The sequence below is a fragment of the Heptranchias perlo genome, chromosome 14 (genome assembly GCF_035084215.1).
Source record: "Heptranchias perlo isolate sHepPer1 chromosome 14, sHepPer1.hap1, whole genome shotgun sequence".
In the NCBI taxonomy this organism is placed as follows: Eukaryota; Metazoa; Chordata; class Chondrichthyes; order Hexanchiformes; family Hexanchidae; genus Heptranchias; species Heptranchias perlo.
The window spans coordinates 36,315,751-36,337,070 of NC_090338.1; the positions used below are offsets into that span (position 1 = coordinate 36,315,751).

General features: G+C 42.0%; 1 protein-coding gene across 1 annotated transcript in view; it reads right to left on the minus strand.

The window, feature by feature from the left end:
- Positions 1-21,320, minus strand: part of LOC137332206 (collagen alpha-1(XXIII) chain-like) — a 236,989-nt gene that overhangs the window by 24,452 nt on the left and 191,217 nt on the right. The window contains exons 10-12 of the mRNA XM_067995902.1: positions 20,150-20,203; positions 14,625-14,669; positions 13,081-13,149 (exon numbers count right to left, since the gene is read on the minus strand). Of these exons, the coding sequence (XP_067852003.1) occupies positions 13,081-13,149; positions 14,625-14,669; positions 20,150-20,203 (168 nt within the window). The remainder of the gene's footprint in view (positions 1-13,080; positions 13,150-14,624; positions 14,670-20,149; positions 20,204-21,320) is intronic.

Below are 21,320 nucleotides of genomic sequence, written 5' to 3' on the forward strand. Positions count from 1 at the left end.
GTATAAAAGTGTTAGAAAAGACAGAGCAGACAAAAAATGAGGTGGTGTAGCCCTACATGTCAGCGACACCTGTGGGAGGTAGAAAGCGACAATATGAACTACACTGGTTGACATCACTGATACTAAAAATCAGGCCTCTGTAAGGCCCTCTGGGAGCCTGATCTGCCTCATATAAATGGGGTCAAGGGAGCGTGACAATCCCCTCCAATCCATTTCCCCCAACTTCTGTCTAAAGCCCACCCAAATAATTACCATCACTATATAAGTGACAGTAGGAGATGTAGGAAGGTATTCCTGAAACAGATACTTTGTTGAGGAGGCCATTTTATGTGCTGTTACTGAAGGTTCATGTCACTTCGCCTGCATGTCAATCTCTTTCGTTCTTTAGAGGTTCAATCAGGACTTTAGCTGCTCGAAGCGCTGCTTCGCACTGGGGATATGAATTTCCCAAAGGGAGTCCCTCTATTCCTGTGTTATGAAGAGGAGGAGCACGAGGACATGAAAGAGAAATGTATATGGCGTTCAAAGAATCATATGAAAACCCCATCAATTTGATGAGTAGGAAAGGCTTTCATTCTATGAATGTCCAGCCAGATACTCATGAAGCTGCCATGATGCTTTCATTATGCAATAACCCATCATGCCAGCCCTCATAACTTAAAGCCATGTATCTGGATGGTTGATTGCTTGTTGTTTTCGTAATAAAGTAGTGAAAGGATTTGCAGGCGGATTAACACACTGACAGGCCGCAATGTGAACGCTCCTTCCATGGCTGTAACCACCTTTACACAGCCGATAGAGTGGTTAGTCCTGTATGGCGGGAGGATTTTATAGGCTCCCACAACCCATGCGATGATGGGGGCCACCCACACCCACCAGACACGAGTATCCTGCTGCATGTCATAGCATCATAGTAAGTACAGCACAGGAGGAGGCCATTCGGCCCATCGTGCCTGTGCCAGCTCTTTGAAAGAGCTATCAAATTAGTCCCATTCCCCATCTCTTTCCCCATAGCCCTGTAAATTTTTTCCCTTCAAATATCTGTCCAATTCCCTTTTGAAAGTTATTACTGAATCTACTTCCACCACCCTTTCAGGCAGTGCATTCCAGATCGTTACAACTTGCTGTGAAAAAATGTTTCCTCATATCGCCTCTGGCTCTTTTGCCAAGAACCTTAAATCTGTGTCCTCTGGTTATGGACCCTACTGCCACTGGAAACAGTTTCTCATTATTTACTCTGTCAAAACCGTTCATGTTTTTGAACACCTCAAATCAAATCTCCCTTTAACCTTCTTTGTTCTAAGCAGAACAATCCCAGCTTCTCCAGTCTCTGCACATAACTGAAGTCCCTCATCCCTGGTACCATTCTAGTAATTTTTTTCTGCACCCTCTCTAAGGCCTTGACATCCTTCCTAAAGTGTGGTGCCCAGGATTGAACACAATACTCAAAATCTATCACCAGGAAAGAGATGACTACACTTTCTCCCTACACCATCAGGGAAATTTTATAATATTTTTAAAGAAATTATACACATACGGTCTGAATTTCCAGGTGACCTGCTCCACTGACGGAAATATAGCAGAACAGAAGTCTCTGCTCCCCCTGCGGTTTGCCATAGACCCCCATCCCAAACTTTGGGGACGGGGTCATTAACATACTCACCAGCACCAGTAAGAATGCATTAGCAGCGCCTGTCCTGACAGAGGTCCAGAAAGTTGAAGCAGTGCTAGATCTTCCCCAGACACAGAATAGCCTGACTCCTGAAGGAGCTGTAAGGTCATCTCTGGACGGTAATCAATCCCCTCCAGGATCAATTACCTTCTTTCTCCTGTATTTTGGGGCCTTTAGCTGGGGTCTAACCAGTGTTTTATAAAGGTTTAGGATAACTTCCTTGCCTTTGTATTCTATGCCTCTATTAATAAAGCCCAGGATCCCATATGCTTTTTTAACGGCCTTCTTAACTTGTTCTGCCACCTTCAAAGATTTGTGTACATACACCCCCAGATCTCTCTGTTCCTGCACCCCCTTTAAAATTGTACTATTTAGTTTATATTGACTCTCCTCATTCTTCCTGCCAAAATACATCACTTCACACTTCTCTGCGTTAAATTTCATCTGCCATGTGTCTGCCCAATTCACCAGTCTGTCCACCTTCTCCTGAAGTCTGTTACTATCCTCCACATTGTTTACTACGTTTCTGAGTTTTGTGTCATCTGCAAACTTTGAAATTATACCCTCTATACCCAAGTCCAGGTCATTAATATATATCAGAAAGAGCAGTGGTGCTGATACTGACCCCTGGGAACACCACTGTATACTTCCTTCCAGACTGAAAAACAACCGTTCACCACTACTCTCTGCTTTTTGTCCCTAGAATCCAGAGCCGGAGTTCCGGTCTCCATTCGCTGGGAGTGTCTGGAGCGGGGTCTGAACCCTGCATTTTTTGACTCATAGTTGGGAATGCTACAACTAAGCCAAAGGCTTGCTCTCCTGGTTGATAGGTGATCAGGACTATCGCCTGCAGTCATGGTTGATGACTCCAGAAAGGCTTTCACAGACAGAGGGGACAATAGATACATTGAGGCCATGCCACTACTAGAAAATAAGAACATAAGAAATAGGAGCAGGAGTAGGCCACATGGCCCCTCAAGCCTGCTCCGCCATTCAATCAGATCATGGCTGATCTTCGACCTTAACTCCATTTTCCTGCCCGATCCCCATATCCATTGATTCCCCTAGAGTCCAGAAATCTGTCTGTCTCAGCCTTGAATATACTCAACGATTCAGCATCCACAGCCCTTTGGGGTAGAGCATTCCAAAGATTCACAATCTTCTGAGTGAAGAAATTCCTCCTCATCTCAGTCTTAAATGGCCAACCCCTTTATCCTGCGACGATGCCCCCTAGTTCTAGACTCACCAGCCATGGGAAACAACCTCTCAGCATCTACCCTGTCACGCCCCCTCATAATCTTATATGTTTCAATTGGATCACCTCTCATTCTTCTAAACTCCGGAGAGTATATGCCCATTCTCCTCAATCTCACCTCACAGGACAACCCTCTCATCCCAGGAATTAATCTAGTGAACCTTTGCTGCACTACCTCTAAGGCAAGTATATCCTTCCTTAGATTAGGAGACCAAAACTGTACACAGTACTCCAGGTGTGGTCTCACCAAAGCCCTGTACAATTGTAGTAAGACTTCCTTACTCTTGTACTCCAACCCCCTTGCAATAAAGGCTAACATTCCATTTGTTTTCCTAATTGCTTGCTGTACCTGCATGCTAACTCTTTGTGTTTCTTGTACGAGGACACCCAAGTCTCTCTGAACACCTACTTTTAATAGTTTCTCACCATTTAAAAAATATTCTGTTTTTCTATTCTTCCTACCAAAGTGAATAACCTCACATTTCCCCACATTATACTCCATCTACTACAAAGAAGTGTCACAGAGCCAACTAAAGGAACTCTCAAGTCCCATTTTGGTGCCTGGATAAATCTGGTGAAACCCTGCAATATAGTCAGCAAGGGTCTCAAGAATCAATGTAGCTTGTTGCATTCTGTATGATATCACAATGAAAAATGGCTTGCTGCTTCTAGCCGCTGAAGGTGATACACAGGATGAAGAGAGAGTGGAAGTTCCTTCATAAGACAAAAGCCTACATTTCCCATGCCGTCACCCCATATCCAAAAGCTTAAAATATTCACAGAAATGCACTTAGAACTCTTTGCATAAGCCATGTTTACTTCACACAACAACATATTTTCTAAATCTCCATAAAGTTCCAAAAATTCCTTTCACCCTATCTACAACTATTATTTAACACATTATTTACAACTATTATTTAACACCATGTCTGCCCTTTGTGCCTACAGTGGTGTTCCTCAGGGGTCAGTGCTGGGACCACTGCTTTTCTTGATATATATTAATGACTTCGACTTGGGTGTACAGGGCACAATTTCAAAATTTGCAGATGACACACAACTTGGAAAGGTAGTAAACAGGAGGATAGTGATAGACGTCAAGAGGATATAGACAGGCTGGTGGCATGGGCGGACATGTGGCAGATGAAATTTAATACAGAAAAATGTGATGTGATACATTTCAGTAGGAAGAACAAGGAGAGACAATATAAACTAAAGGGCACAACTCTAAAAGGGGTACAGGAACAAAGAAATCTCGGGGTTTATGTGTACAAATCATTGAAGGTGGCAGGGCAGGTTGAGAAAGTGGTTAAAAAAGCATACGCGATCCTGGGCTTTATAAATAGAGGCATAGAGTACAAAAAAGTATGGAAGTCATGATGAACCTTCATAAAACACTAGTTCGGCCACGACTGGAGTATTGTGTTCAGTTCTGGGTACCGCACTTTAGAAAAGATGTGAAGGCCTTAGAAAGGGTGCAGAAGAGATTTACTGGAATGATTCCAGGGATGAGGGACTTTAGTTAAGTGGATAGACTGGAGAAGCTGGGTTTGTTCTCCTTGGAACAGAGACGGTTGTGAGAAGATTTGAAAGAGGTATTCAAAATCATGAAGGTTCTAGACAGATTAGATAAAGAGAAACTTTTCCCATTGGTGGAAGGGTCAAGAACCAGAGGACATAGATTTAAGGTGACTGGCAAAAGAACCAAAGGTGACATGAGGAAAAACTTTTTTACACAGTGAATGGTTAGGATCTGGAATGAAAGGGGGTGGTGGAGGCAGATTCAATCATGGCCTTCAAAAGGGAACTGGATAAGTACTTGAAAGGAAAAAATTGCAGGGCTACGGGGAAAGGGTGGGGGAGTGGGACTAGCTGGATTGCTCTTGCATAGAGCTGGCCCGGACACGATGGGCTGAATGGCCTCCTTCCATGTTGTAACCTTTTTATGATTCTATGACTTCTTCAAACTCCTAATCTACTACTACTATGGGGCATTCCATTTGTGAGATGAGATTGGGTGGTGGGTGGCTGGGTTGGTCCCCTGGAGCCTTTAAGGCTTGAGGTGACTCTTTCAGGGAAACAGATTCTGGCAGCCTTTCTCTTGCAGTGGCAAGGGGTTCTGGGCCCATGTTGGAAGCTCCCTCATGTGTAGGAATTGAAGCGGGCCTAAAGGAAGCAAGCTCAATGCCACTCTCTGGAAACACAGAAACATTTGCACCCACTCCTTGCAACCCACTGGTAGTGGGCACAGGCTCAGAGGTGCCACTGGTCGGTGTTGACTCAATAGTCCCAACCAGCTCTTGGAAGCCCTGTGTAAGTGTGGTGTTCAGGTTGACCCTCAAGATATCTACTGAAACACTGGTAGCTGCCACTCTAGAAGCCAACAGTGTCCATGGAAGCTCTTCCTGATGTCTTAATGCTGCAGCAATCTCTGGGTTGTCACAATCTCCAGAGTATTCTGCAGGCCGTGGGAAAATTCCCTCAATGTGTTGCAATTGCGGGTAGTGGACTGCTCCCATTTGTCCATCGTCTCAACCATCTCATCTAGTGCTTTGTTGTCCTGTTTTTTATTAATACTGGTTTAGAAGGCAACAAAGTGGCTAGTGACTTCTATCAATTAACAGTGGCCTTTCTGATGAGAAGCAATTCAGGTCAAGGAAGGGGCTGGACTTGTAGGATTGTAAATTTTAAAGTGAGAAGAACTGGTTTTGGCAGTCTTTTCATTGAGAGCCTGAGGAATGGCCCACTCCTAATCCCAATATCTTGTAATCTGCTGTTTAAACATCATCAAAAGGTAATTTTCTGCAGGGGTTCTGCTACTCGTCTGCTGTAACTTTGCTGGAAGAGTTGTGGAAACCCTGGAAAAATGGTGCTGCTGGACAAGTGGGAGACTCCCCCGTAGAAATTCCCTCCTCAAATGTACACGACAGGGTCACAAGCAAGTGGTTCCATGATCTCACAGGTTTCAAATTGTGAAAGTGCAAAGTTAGTGAGCACATGCTGTGGGCTCTGTCCTCCAGGCCTGAGGCAGCACACATAGACCACAAGAGAGTGACAAAACAGTGAGGTTGCATCTTAAAGATTAGTTATTTTAAAGCTCTGCATCTGTTCATAAAATGAGCATAATTATGTTAGCAGGAAGGGCCCTTTTAAATTTGATTTAACTTTAAATTCTCATAGAATGAATATTTTTAAGTACGTTTTTTCTTGAATAACATTTACAGTAGAAAATACTGATGTCTCAGTATTGAAAATTTTGAAATTGAGACCTGTCAATATGAGTTGCTTTAAATGGAATACAAAATTAGTCTTTATTACAGTTTCAAATCCACAAACAGACTTGAATGCCATTTCAATTGTAGGCCAGTATAATGGCTGATTTGCTGTTTTTTAGAAATAGATTAGTTATTCCATTTTGGTGTTATTTTAAGATTTTGTTATTTAAAGTATTTTAATTCAGCATATTTGATGTTGCAGGCAAACTGAATATTCCAGGAAACACACAGAGAGCAATTGGGAAGTTTGTGCACACTTCAGTGTAGGACTGAGGGAGTGCTTTTTTTTGTCAGAAGTGCTGTCTGTCAAATGAGGAATTAAACTGATGTCCTGTTTCCCTGGTCAGCTGAATGTAAAAGATCCTGTGGCACTAATTGAAGAAGAGCAGGCAGTTCTCCCAATGCTCTAGCCAACATTTCTCCTGTAACCAACATGACTTAAAATAGATTAACTGGTCATTTATCTCATTGCTGTTTTTAGGACATTCCTGTGTGCAAACGCCACATTTACCGTATAAAACAACGGTGACTGTACTTAAGGTTAAGGGAATGGGATTAAATATTATGAGAGTAGAACCAATCATTTTGAAGGGTCAGGGGTGGTGGGTACCCTTTCTTATCTATTTCCATTAAAGTCTCTTCAAATTTAGCAATGCAGTAATGAGCAATATTCCAGGACTCCTGCTAAAGGCAGAAGGGTAGACTGTGGGAAATGGAAATGTCACATAGGGTGTACTCTTCTGAGGCTTGGGGCAAGTCACATAATCAAGGTGATGTCGACATTACACCGTATTCATACCCACACTACAGGCTGACCACAACTGCTGTGGAACCACTTGATCCTGATACAAAACAGGAAAAGTAGTCCAGTCCTTAAAATGGTTAAACTTCAGAGGCACTGTAAAAATAGTTTCTAACCTTTGGTCCTTGAAATCCTGGGATACCTGGGGGACCTGGTGGACCGGGAGGACCCTGTAGACATCAGTATTTTCTATGGTAAATGTTACAAATATTCAAAAAAAAACATACTTAAAAATATTAAATCTATAAGAATTTAAAGTGAAATCAAATTTAAAAGGGCCTATCCTGCTAACATAATAGAAGATCAGAGTATACAAACCTTTAAAATAACTTTTGCTAGAACCACATGCACAAAATATGTAAACAGCATTAAGTAACTTGAATTTCACAAAAAATGATGACTAGTGGATACACATTATTCTGGATTAGTCTTCAGTACACTTTTTCAAATTTGGTCATCAATTGCCAGTTTTTAACATCGATTCCAGAACTTTTGATTTGATTTAGAAATGCACAATGTATTATCAAGGCCACCAATTTATGGAGACAGAATAGGTCGGATTCCATTTCTATTACATGGCATTAGGGGATTTTTACCAGTGTTTGGAGATAGAATTCCATGATTCTATTCATTTCCCTGTGAAAACTGGAAATGAGTAGCCCTAATGCTGATTATTATTATATGTTCCTTTACCTATGTATTTAATTTTTATCTCTTAACAGTGCGCACAGGAAAGTGGAAGGCAACATATAGCGGACAGGAGATACGTATGTGGCTTTTAGCAGTAGTGGAGAGGTGGTTTAACACCATTTATGGGAGATGAAGGGCTTTGGTTGCAATGGCACGGGGGTGAGGGGCAGAGATTCTGCAGTGGGACAGTGCTGCAGTGATGATGCTTGAGGTTTGGCTGCATTGAGATTTGGAATATGAGATTTGATTTACAAAGAGGTTTCTGGAGTCTGGTTATTGAAGGATGGATTGTAGAGTTTGGCAACAGTGGTAGAGGGAAGGATAACCTTGGTATAGCAGCAGTGGGGAAGTCTCCTGGGATCTGGCAGCATTGGAGGCAGAGAGTCCTGAATTTAGCAGCATCAGGGGATGGTTCAGGCACTAAGAAGAGTCCTCGGACCTCTCAGAAATGTGAGAATGGGGAGGGGGAATCCTTTGTCACCATCAAGCCTGGAGACCAACCCTTCAATGGGGTTTGTAGAAGGTTGTGCCATGAGCAGCACTAGGCATGCCTTAGAATGAAGCACCAATCTAGCGAAGCTAATACACAGGGCTATTTGCATGTTAAACACCAAAAACAGCATGGTAGAGACCACTATCGCTTACTGCCCCACCATTAATATTGCGGGGCTTACCACTGACCAGAAGCTTGACCAGCAATATTAACACCATGGCTACAAGAGCAACACAGAGACTGGGTACACTGCGACAAGTGGCTCCCCTCCTAACCCCTCAAAGCCTTTCTATCATCTACAGGGCTCCAGTCAGGAGTGTGATGAAATACTTACCTCTCACTTGGATAGATGACTGCATCAACGCTCAAGAATCTTGGCATCATCTAGGAAAAAGTAGTCTGCTTGATTGATGTCCCTGCCACTAGGCTCAATATCAAGCCCCTCCACCACTGGTGCATTGTGACTGCAGTATGTACTATTTACAGGAAGTGCTGCAGAAACTCACCAAGCTTACTTCAGCAGCACTTCCACCAAGAAGAACAACAGCATCAACAGCATGGGAACACCATCAACGTCAAGTTCCCCTCCAAGTTAAACACCATCCTGACTTGAACATACATCACATTTCTCCAAAAAAGGGGCATATGACAGATGTCAGGTTGATAATACAAGTGAGAATCAGGCAGAATATAGAAAGTTCAGAGGGCAAGTGAAAAAGGAAATAAGAGGGGCAAAGAGAGAGTATGAGAATAGACTTTTGGACAACATAAAAGGGAATCCAAAAGTCTTCTACAGACATGTTAACAGTAAACGGGTAGTAAGAGGAGGGGTTGGGCCGTTTAGGGACCATAAAGGAGATCTACTCATGGAGGCAGTGGGCATAGTTGAGGTACTAAATTAGTACTTTGCATCGGTCTTTACCAAGGAAGAAGATGCTGCCAGAGTCCCAGTAAAGGAAGATATTGTTAAGATACTGGATGGGCTAAAAATTGAGAAAGAAGAGAAATTAGAAAGGCTAGCTGTACTTAAAATAGATAAGACACCTGGTCTGGATGGGATGTACCCTAGGATGCTGAGGGAAGTAAGGGGGGAAATTGCGGAGGTATTGGCCATAATCTTCCGGACATCCTTAGATATGGGGGTGGTGCCAGAGGACTGGAGAATTGAAAATGTTACACCCTTGTTTAAAAAAGGGTGTAAAGATAAACCCAACAACTATAGGCCAGTCAATTTAACCTCGGTGGTGGGAAAACTTTTGGAAATGATAATCCGGGACAGAATTAACAGTCACTTGGACGAGTGTGAATTGATTAGGAAAAGCCAGCACGGATTTGTTAAAGGCAAATCATGTTTAACCAACTTGTTAGAGTTTTTTGATGAGGTAACAGAGAGGGTAGATGAGGGCAATGCAGTTGATGTGGTATATATGGATTTTCAAAAAGCATTTGTTAAAGTTCTACAGGGTAGGCTTGCTATTACAATTGCAGCCCATGGGATAAAGGGGGCAGTAGTAACATGGATACAGAATTGGCTCAATGACAAGAAACAGAGAGTAGTGGTGAATGGTTGTTTTTTGGACTGGAGGGAGGTGTGCAGTGGTGTTCCCCAGGGGTTGGTGCTGGGACCACTGCTTTTCTTGATATATATTAATGACTTGGACTTGGGTGTACAGGGCACAATTTCAAAATTTGCATATGACACAAAACTTGGAAGGGTAGTGAACAGTCAGGAGGATAGTGATAGACTTCAAGAGGATATAGACACGCTGGTGGCATGGGCAGACACATGGCAGGTGAAACTTAAGGCGGAAAAATGCGAGGTGATGCATTTCGGTAGGAAAAATGAGGAGAGGCAATATAAACTAGAGGGCACAATTCTAAAAGGGGTAGAGGAACAGAGAGATCTGGGGTATATGTGCACAAGTTGTTGAAGGTGGCAGGGTAGGTTGAGAAAGTGGTTAAAAAAGCGTAGAGGTTTCTGGGCTTTATAAATAGAGGCATAGAGTACAAAAGCAAGGAAGTCATAATGAACCTTTATAAAACATTGGTTCGGCCACAATTGGAGTATTGTGTCCAGTTTTGGACATTGCACTTTAGGAAGGATGTGAAGGCCTTAGAGAGGGTGCAGAGGAGATTTACTAGAATGATTCCAGGAATGAAGGACTTAAATTACCTGGATAGACTGAAGAAGCTGGGATTGTTCTCCATGGAACAGAGAAGGTTGAGAGGAGATTTGATAGAGGTATTCAAAATCATGAAGGGGCTAGACAGAGTAGATAGAGAGAAACTGTTCCCGTTGGTGGAACGGACAAGAATCAGAGGGCATAGATTTAAGGTGATTGGCAAAAGAACCAAAGATGACATGAGGAAAAACCTTTTTACACAGTGAGTGATTGGGATCTGGAATTCAATGCCCGAGGGAGTGGTGGAGGCAGATTCAATCATGGCCTTCAAAAGGGAACTGGATAAATACTTGAAACGAAAAAATGCGCAGGGCTACGGGGATAGGGTGGGTGAGTGGGACTAGCTGGATTGCTTGTGCACAGAGCCGGTGCGGACTCGATGGGCCAAATGGCCACCTTCCGTGCTGTAACCTTTCTGTGATTCTATGATTCGTTGTCACTGGGTCAAAATCCTGGAATTCCCTACCTAACACCATCATGGGAGCAACATCAGCACAAGGATTGCAGTTCAAGGAGAAGGCCCACCACCATTGTTGCAGAACATCTAGGGATGCATAATTAGTGCGGCTTTGACAATGTTACCCACTTCCCATGAATAAAAAAAGGGGATAACGTCAAAGCCACTCATTTACAGTGACTGAATAAGTCAAATTCTATTTTTATTAAATGGTATTCTGGGATATTTACTGGTGCTTTGGGGCAGTGAATTCCATGACTGTCCATAATTCTGTGAAAACTGTAATTGAGTGGCCTTTATATTATATATATTTTCCTTCACCTATGTATTTAAGTTTTAATCCTTACCAGTTTTAAAGCTGAGGATATGGAGCAAAATGCTATGCAAGATGTATTAGTGGAGTTAGACATATGACAGCAATAGAGGGTAGGGAAAATGGGGTTTAACTGCATTAGGGATGGTTCTGTGTTTTGGTAATACTGGGGATGGTCCTGGGCTTTCTTAGCATGGGGGAAGTTCCTTGGCTTTGGTAGCTCTGGCAGGTAATCTTAGGCTTTGATACTACTAGGGAATGGTCTTGGGGTTTGGTAGCATTGGGGGACTGTCCTGGACTTAGACAGAACATTCGAGGGGAAATTGAGGTTTGGCAGAAGGGGTTGGACTGTAAGGTTTGGTTCGCTAGTGGATTCCTGGTTTCTGTCAGCAGTGAGGGGAGGGCATGCAACTGACAGCTCGGGGGGTCAGGGTGGGCAACACTGGATTGAAACTTTATAAGAGATCTCTGAAAACATTAAATTTGGTGGTTTTCATTGGTTCTTGAGAGTGTATCTCTGTGTTTGTCTCTCTGTTTAGCTTCTGTCTCTCAGCCTCTCTGCCTCTCATGGTGTCAGTAATTAATATGTTTATATTTTCTGAAAAGTGATAAGTGGCAAGTGATAATCAGAAGATTTGTTTGCTTTCAAAATTCAATGCATTTATTTTTTTAAAAACTTAAATTAGGTTGAGGAAAGACCCCGTCTATCTGATTCTCTTTCTATTTGGCTCTACTTCTTTGGAAATGCTGACAGAAAAGTGCAACCAAAATCATGACAACAGGAAGTAAGGTTTGTGGGCAGGAAGCGTGAGACCTACATATATTTTTTAATAAAATATATAAATATAACATGCGCACTCAAGTATTTATTTAAAGGAAAGGGTAAGTACTTCAATATCAAAGTACTTCCTCATCAATTTAAAATGATTAGATCATTAGAAAATGTCCTGTCATGCAGCACAAGGGTATTTTTCCAACTTTGTGTTTTCTGGGGGAATCTCACTCACCAGTAGCAGATATCTGAGATTTGGCAGGTACAATGAATGATTTTCCAACCATTAGTTTAAATTAAATTCGTGCCTGGATTTCAAATATGTGCTGCTGGTGGGCTAGAAATGCAAAGTTGGAAAATTACCCCCATATGATGTCCTTTAAACACAATTACTTCTCTTAGGCCAGCTAGTTATTAACATTTTTGAAGATAAAATAAGCTTATTCTGTATCAAAATAGGTGGGCAGCAATTTTTTTCTGTGAGTGGAATACCCATAGGTACATCTGGAGTTTGTTCTTGTCAAAATTCTCAGATACACAGGGAGAAGAAAGGGGATGACACAGAATAAAATGCAAGAAATGAGGGGAAGTACTATATGAATAAACACTGCAATTTTAAAAATGTTCTTGGAAATGCTTGAGATTTTTTAGTATTGTAACTTATGCCACTACACTGCCTTAATCACTTGATACAGAGTTCCATATTTATGGCATATGTACTTATACTAGAACAGATATAATTTTAGAAGAAGACATGAGAAAGTAATATGAACTGAATTGCAATATAGAGTTTTGTGTTTTAGTTGGGATGTTTGGATAGTGAATCAAATCTAAGGAGCAATTGGATAAAAAAAATGAAGTAAAATGTACATCTATTAAAAAAAACGCAAACTCAGATTTCAAAGTAGCACTTTAGCACTGGAGCTCACAGAGGCAGACATGTTAGATAAAACTGCATGGAGGTTGGAATAATAAATGATGTCACCATTGCACATCTAGATATTGATAAAATCTTTGGGAGTCAGCCAAAACATGTGCTTTTTGCATATACAGTAAGTCTTCAATCCTTGTTTTAGTTTGGCATATACAGTACAATGTTTTGTTATAATCTTTGCATCATGTTCCTTCCAATCCTAGAAATTATAATTCATGTTTACAGTGAAAACACTACCTGTAGGGCCTCTTGAATTTTTCCATCGTAGTCTATTATCTCTGTTGTTCCTTGTTCACCTTTTTCACCCTTCATACAAGTAGATAATATAGAGGAAGTATTCATTAAACAATACATGAGAAAATCAGTTCCTTTAAGGTCAATCCTTCAGCTCAAGCATGGGCAAGGTGGCCTCTAAACTCCCGGCACTGGTGCCCCCATGTATAAACAGTACCCCCCTCTCTCTACTTGGTGGCCCTTCCCCTTACCTCAATCCAGGAATGTGCCCAGCACACAACAGGCAATCAGTAACTTTTCACTGCTTGCTGGCACCTGATAATGTGCTACCTGTGCCTAAAGAGAGAAGTGCTTGGAGTGTCAATAAATTATGTAAATGAGCTTACCTTGCATTATCATGCAAGACCAGCTCTTTCTTACACAGTTGTATGGAGCACCTGAACAGGTCTGGCATGCTATGCGGGGGCGGCTTTATTGGCTCTTTTCTGTGCTGCACTTCAGGATTAACCTCTTGAAGAATATTGTTGCAGAAAATAATATTTGCTCAAAATTTTCTTTCCTGAAATTTCAAGGAGGTCCTATTCAATATATCTGTTTCAACATGTAGGCAACACTTGAATTACCTGTACTTACTACAGTTTAGACTAATGTCAGCCTTGGCTCAGTGGTAGCACTCTGCCTCAGAGTCAGAAGGATGTGAGCTCGAGTCCCACTCCAGAGACTTGAGCACATAACCTAGGCTGACACTTTGGTGTAGTAACGAGGGAGTTGGAGATACCGCCTTTCAGATGAAAGGTTACACCCGTCTGCCCTCTATGGTGGATGTAAAAGATCTGATGGCACTATTCAAAGAAGAACAGAGCAGTTCTCCATAGTGTGCTGGTCAATATTTATCCCTCTACCAACACCACTAAGGAAAACAAATTATCTGGTCAATATCTCATTGCTGTTTGTGGGACCTCCCTGTGTGCAAATTGGCTGCTGCGTTACCTATATTACAACAGTGACTATACTTCAAAAGTACTTCATTGGCTTTAAATCGCTTTGGGACGTCCTGAGATCGTGAAGGGTGCTATATAAATGCAAGTTCTTTCTTCCTCCCTTACTTAATGGGCAGTCTTTATCAAATTGTGAAACCATTAAATTTCAGGCTGCTATGTGCAAATACAATATACAAGCTATTTTTTTAATATGGAGGGCATTTTTCTCTGTATGCTAGCTATAGTAAAATCATAAATGTCTTCATAATCAAGTCATCTACTAGTTAATGCTATCAAGCGTACAGAGGAAGTCTTGCACCATTAATAACTTAAAGATGTCTTAGAGGACTTTACTGGGCAGAATACAAAAGTGGGCTCTGAGCAGGAGGAAGATGGGTTGGGGAAAGAAAGCACAGCTAAAGGGTGATGATGCCACATTGTTTCAGAAAGAAACAGATATATAGGTAGGATTTTAGATTTTTTTCTGATAATGTGTGCTTTTTCTTTCTATGTAGTATTAAATCTTAACTCTAGAAATGAATGTAACCCAACAAAATTATTACTTACAGTCAGTCCTGTATGACCCTTTTCACCTTTCTCCCCAAGTTCACCCTAAAATAAATTCCATGACATCTTTGTTCAAATCTGCTGACTGCTGATTAGAAATTAAATGCAACCATAATTGAATACAATGTTATGTTTTATGATATAATTAAGTACATGTTGTACAATGATAATCAAATCATGTACTAAGCTTTATCCCTTTCAGATCCAGAATGCTAGCCTCCCTTGATTCATCTTTAAGTGTTGTAGAAAATTGAAACTAAAACAGTTCTTATATTTGTTGTCCAAAATAGTTTTAATGCGCTAAATTAATTTATTTGGCAACTTTGGTCTTTAAGAATTATTTGCTGCTTTTCCCTATAGCAACAACCAGTTTCACTTCTACAGCACCTTTAACATAGCAAAACATCCCCGGGTGCTTTGCAAGTAAGGATGGGGTATCGAGCAGAAGCTTGGGGCAAGAATTAAGGGAAGTGACCAAAAGTGTGATTGAAGAGGTAGGTTTTGAGGAGGCTTTTGAAAATGGAGAGGGATGTGGCAAGCAGTTTGGGAAGGGATCTCCAGAATGCTGGGATGTGATGACCGAAGGTTCTGCCACCTTTGGTGGAGTGGGGGGCTATGTTTGGAGGGGTGGAGAGTGCAAGCTGGGTCATTGTTCTGGAGAAGGTTGCAGACACAGGGTGCAGCAAGGCCATAAAGAGATTAATAGACAAGGACAAACATTTTGAAATCAATGCCTTAGGAGTTGGGGAGCCAGTGGAGGTCAGGAATGACAGAGATGAGAGATGAAGTGGACTTATTGTGGAATAGGAAGTGAGAAGAATTCTGATCCAACTCTTGCTTTTACTTTTCTGATCATTTCTATGTTAATGACATAACTGAGGCTATGTTGACTAGGTGGTATGTGCAGCTTCATACTCCATTCTTCCCGTTCAATTAAATCTGATACTGAACCATGGTTGAATGATGCCTATTGTTTTAGAGTCTCTCATAAAAATTCTGCCTATAACACCTGACATTGTGATCTGTCTGAAGCATCATGAGCCAATGCTATCTCTGCAAATCCACTATTAAAGCTGCCTAATGCAACTAGCTAGCCAACATCCTCTCAAATTACTGTGTCTTTTCGATAGTCAATGACTCATCCTCTAACTCTTTTTCCATTAACTCACGGGTTTCCCAGGGCTATTACGTCGCTCCTATTCTGTTCATTCTCCATATCAATGATCACCTCCACTCCCAATTTAACTCTATCCATTCTTTGGAGATATTCCACTCTATATTCATCAACTTTAAGTTTGTATGCCTATGATGCACTAAACCTCCAATCTTCTTACAGTGCAACAGCTGAATCATTACACCTTGATCTCCTCCGTGTCCTCCAATGGGCAAGACAAATTTTGCTTCCTTCAATTCTTGAAAAACTCACTTCCTTCATGTTTCTCACATTTCTAATTAAAAGTTCTAGCTTTAATAGTCCCACTTTAATTTTTGTTCATGTATCAATATTCTTGGCTTAATTGTTTCCTCTGAGCTCAGATGGAACTCCTGTATCTTCTATATTACTGACGCAAGCTCCAAGAAGCTTGATTTGCTCATTACTGCCAAAAAGTTCTTTCACCCCACAACAACAACAAAAACTTGCATTTAATATAAAGAATATCCTAAGGCACTTTACAAATAGGCATAAAGATAATGAATGCTAAGCCAGGAAGGAGAGGTTAGGAGGAGTGACCAAAGGCTTCACTCCTGGCTCCCATATTTAGGTTGGCGGCCGCCAGCAGTCTGTATAAGGACTGCTGGTTAGGCCACAATAAACATTGAAAAACTGAGCGGAGCATGCACAGCACATAGTCCGCCCAGTTTCAGCCAAATTTGGGAGCGGGGATCCTAAAACAGGTGATAGGCCCCTGATTAGCATATTGCTTTACTTACCCTCAGTAAGCTCTATCTTTTTATCATGGGAGTTATTATTCTGGATATTAATTTGGATGGAGGAACTTAGAACCATGGAAATTTACGGCAGAGGAGGCCATTCGGCCCATCTTGTCTGTGCCGGCCGTAAAAGATATATCGAGCCTAATCCCACCTTCCAGCTCTTGGTCCGTAACCCTGTAGGTTACGGCACTTCAAGTGCATATCCAAGTACTTTTTAAGTACGATGAGGGTTTCTGCCTCTACCACCCTTTCAGGCAGTGAGTTCCAGACCCCCACAACCCTCTGAGTGAAAAAAATTCTCCTCAGCTCCCCTCTAATCCTTCTACCAATCACTTTAAACCTATGCTCCCTGGTTATTGACCTCTCTGCTAAGAGAAATAGGTCCTTCCTATCCACTCCATCTAGGCCCCTCATTATTTTATACACCTCAATTAAATCTCCCTTCAGCCTCCTCTGTTCCAAAGAAAACAACCCCAGCCTATCCAATCTTTCCTCATAGCTAAAATTTTCCAGTCCTGGCAACATCCTCATAAATTTCCTCTGTACTCTCTCTAGTGCAATTAGCTGTGGCCTAACTAGTGTTTTATACAGTTCTAGCATAACCTCCCTGCTCTTATATTCTATGCCTCAGCCAATAAAGGAAAGTATCCCGTATGCCTTCTTAACCACCTTATCTACATGTCCTGCTACCTTCAGAGATCTGTGGACATACACTCCAAGTTCCCTCTGTTCCTCTACACTTCTCAGTATCCTCCTATTTATAGTATATTCCCTTGCCTTGTTTGCCCTCCTCAAGTGCATTACCTTACACTTCTCCGGATTGAATCCCATTTGCCACTTTTCTTCCCACCCAACCAGTCCATTGATATCTTCCTGCAGTCTACAGCTTTCTTCCTCACTATCAATCACATGGCCAATTTTTGTATCATCTGCAAACTTCTTAATCATGCTCCCTACATTTACAGAGGAGGAAGAGATACAACAGCAACAGTAGCCTCAGCAACCAGTACAAGCAACAGCTGGGAGTATTAGAAGAAAGAAGGTGAGGGGGGCAGCTCGTAGGAGGCCATTCCCAGCACACAGGGTGTATAGACCAAGAGTCACTTTCTTGGATCTATCCGAGGGGCAATGTATCAGGAGGCTTCGCTTTTCCAGGCAGGCTGTTGCAGGCCTCTGCAGCCTCCTGAAAGAGGTCCTGCTGCCTATTGACCAAGGGGCTATGCTTTGCCAATGTCTGTCAAAGTCACCATAGCCCTTAACTTCTTTGCAACTGGCTCCTTCCAGTCTGCTGCAGGGGACATCTCCCGCATTTCCCAGGCTGCAGTGCACAGCTGTATTAAGCAGGTCACCAATGCTCTATTCGCTAGGGCTAACTAGTACATCACCTTCCCCATTGTCGTCAACACTCAACAGGGAGGGAGTTCAGGGATTTGCAGCAGTGGCTGGCTTCCCTCATGTCCAGGGCATTGTTGACTGTACACATGTTGCCATAAGGGCACCAGAATAGCAGCCAGTACCATTCGTGAATAAAAAAGGCTACCACTCAATTAACCTCCAGCTGGTCTCCGATCAACACAAGTATAATCAAAACCATGGGACCACTAGGCTGATTAGTGAGCACAAAACAGGGCTGCTGAAGCAGAGGTCCAGTGTCTGGACAGGTCTGGGGCTCCCTACAATATGCCCCACCTCCCTCCTTGCCCTGATCTCCTCCACAAGAACCTGGCATTTGAAAACCTCGGGGCAGCCCTGCAACTCATTCTCCTAATGGTCCTTCTTCAAGCAAATCTGGAATCAGGAAATACAACCTTATTTTAAGAGGTGCATTCCCTCTTTAAATAGGCCTCAGGCGGCCAGCCAGAAATTGCGCAGTGAAAATGGGCAGGCTGCCCGTTTCCCGACAGTTAAAATACCACATAAAATGGCCTTAGCCGCCCAAAAAAAAAGCAAGTTCGAAATTGACGCGGGACGGGAATGGAGCAGGAAATGGACCATTTTAACCCCTGCTCTGCCTGGTGTCCAACAAGCCTGGGGAATTAAAATTGATTTGCTTCTTGGCAGCTCTTGGGTTAAGTTCTGTGCGTGGCTGGAAGAGGTTTCTAATAGATTCTGGAATGACCTCAAAAGGAGTGGCCTGGCAGTGCTGGATTTTTAAATCATGTGCAGAGCTTTGTCAGCAAACCATGATAAGTGGGCAGGAACCTACTGTCACCGTATAATGTACAATAATATCAATACCTGGGCAGAATGTTTTCCACCCTTTTGGGGAGTGTGTTACCAATATAAATTCACTGGAACATAGCTTGCTGTCTAAAAGGATTCTTTGCCATGATTAGATTGATTGAATCTGAAATTGTACCAAATTCATTGAAGGTGGATTGATATATAATATATAAAGTGACTACACCTCCTGGTAATCAATTATTGATTATCATCCAATGAAATTAGTTATGTCACAATAATTAATCCTTCAGTTCAGACAACCTCACACACCAATGACATGAAGCATACTATTCAGATAAACTTCAACTTTCCATAGTCATATCCCAGGGATTTTGAGCTGCTATGTCTGTGTTCAAATACCCTGAGGGTACACTTACCACAAGTGATTGAAATCCAAATTGAGCTAATTAAGCAGTAATGCTTAAATGACAAAGTGTTACTTCAATTAAAAAATTTCTATCATATTAAATGTTCTGTTTTAGCTGCCTGTAATATTTATTTATTGCCAATGAACTAAAGGACAACTGAACGAATTCTAAAAAGCTTTGAACTTGATTATAAATATTAATATATATATTTTATTGTAAATGTATTTGAAGGGTAATTCTTTAATTTGATATCTTATGAGTTCTAATATGCTTCAGAGATATAAAACAATTCCTTTTTGTACTTAAAACTCACTGCCATAGAAATTAAACTGTATGTATAAAACAGCTGCACTGGGAAGTTTGTTTTTTGGGAAGCTTTGCCTTGTGGTTTCCATATCAAATATTTTATTGTAACAAGAAGGTATTTGGTAAAGTATCAGCTTGCTTCAGTGGTAGCACTCTCATCTCTAATCCAGAAGATTGTGGATTCAAACCCATTCCAGGACTTGAGCACATAATCTAAACTGACACTTTATTGCAGTAGTGAGAGAGTACTCCATTGTTGAAGGCAGTGTGTGCAAATTGGCTGCAATGTTTGCCTACAAAGTGACAGCATTTCAAAAGTAGTTCATTGGCTGCGAAGTGCTTTGGGACATCCTGAGGACGTGGTGAGGTGCTACATAAATTCAAGTTTTTTCATCCTCTTGGACACTGTGGAATGACTGTTTACATGTTATCACGTCCTGGACTTTCTTTTACTGAAAGGTAAGGACTTCAGCTCAAGATTAATGACATATTGGGGTTAAATTCCATGGGGGCTCCCCCAATCATCTGGGGTAACTTTGGTGGAAAATCCAAGGAAATCCCAGAGAAATAATGTAAACAGCAATTGCTCTGTTTCTCTGGGGTTTCTGTGGATCTCCCACTGAAGTTACAACAGATGATCAGGAGAACCTCCACTGTCTATATATTTAGAAAATTAAATAATTTATTGTTTACCTTTAATCCTGGCAATCCATTTAATCCCTGGGGACCCGCAATGCCCTTTTCTCCCTGCATACATGAGGAATGTGTAAGTACAAATTACAAAATATTCAGGAAAAACATACCCCCTCAAAACACACGGTTTTCATTGCTATACTGGCAGCAATCAGATGTTAACATTCAACATTTGTATTATATTGATGATGAACGACAAGTCCAATAAAAGGAGCTTTTTTTTCCGATCATGGGATGTGGGCGTCGCTGGCGAGGTCAGCATTTATTGCCCATCCCTAATTGCCCTTGAGAAGGTGGTGGTGAGCAGTCCGTGTGGTGAAGGTTCTCCCACAGTGCTGTTAGGAAGGGAGTTCCAGGGTTTTGACCCAGCGATGATGAAGGAATGGCAATATATTTCCAAGTCGGGATGGTGTGTGACTTGGAGGGGAATGTGCAGGTGGTGTTGTTCCCATGTGCCTGCTGCTCTTGTCCTTTTAGGTGGTAGAGGTCGCGGGTTTGGGAGGTGCTGTCGAAGAAGCCTTGGCGAGTTGCTGCGGTGCATCCTGTGGATGGTACACACTGCAGCCACTGTGCGCCGATGGTGAAGGGAGTGAATATTTAGGGTGGTGGATGGGGTGCCAATCAAGTGGGCTGCTTTGTCCTGGATGGTGTTGAGCTTCTTGAGTGTTGTTGGAGCTGCACTCATCCAGGCAAGTGGAGAATATTCCATCACACTCCTGACTTGTGCCTTGTAGATGGTGGAAAGGCTTTGGGGAGTCAGGAGGTGAGTCACTTGCCACAGAATACCCAGCTTCTGACCTGCTCTTGTAGCCACAGTATTTATATGGCTGGTCCAGTTAAGTTTCTGGTCAATGGTAACCCCCAGGATGTTGATGGTGGGGGATTCGGCGATGGTAATGCCGTTGAATGTCAAGGGGAGGTGGTTAGACTCCCTCTTGTTGGAGATGGTCATTGCCTGGCACTTGTCTGGTGCGAATGTTACTTGCCACTTATGAGCCCAAGCCTGGATGTTGTCCAGGTCTTGCTGCATGCAGGCTCGGACTGCTTCATTATTTGAGCAGGAAGAAAACTAACGGGCATATTTTCTAATCTTTGTTAATGAAAAAGATTTGAATTCAAAGTTTGTAATGTCAGGAGAAAACACCAATATGTTACTCAATTCTATTTGGTT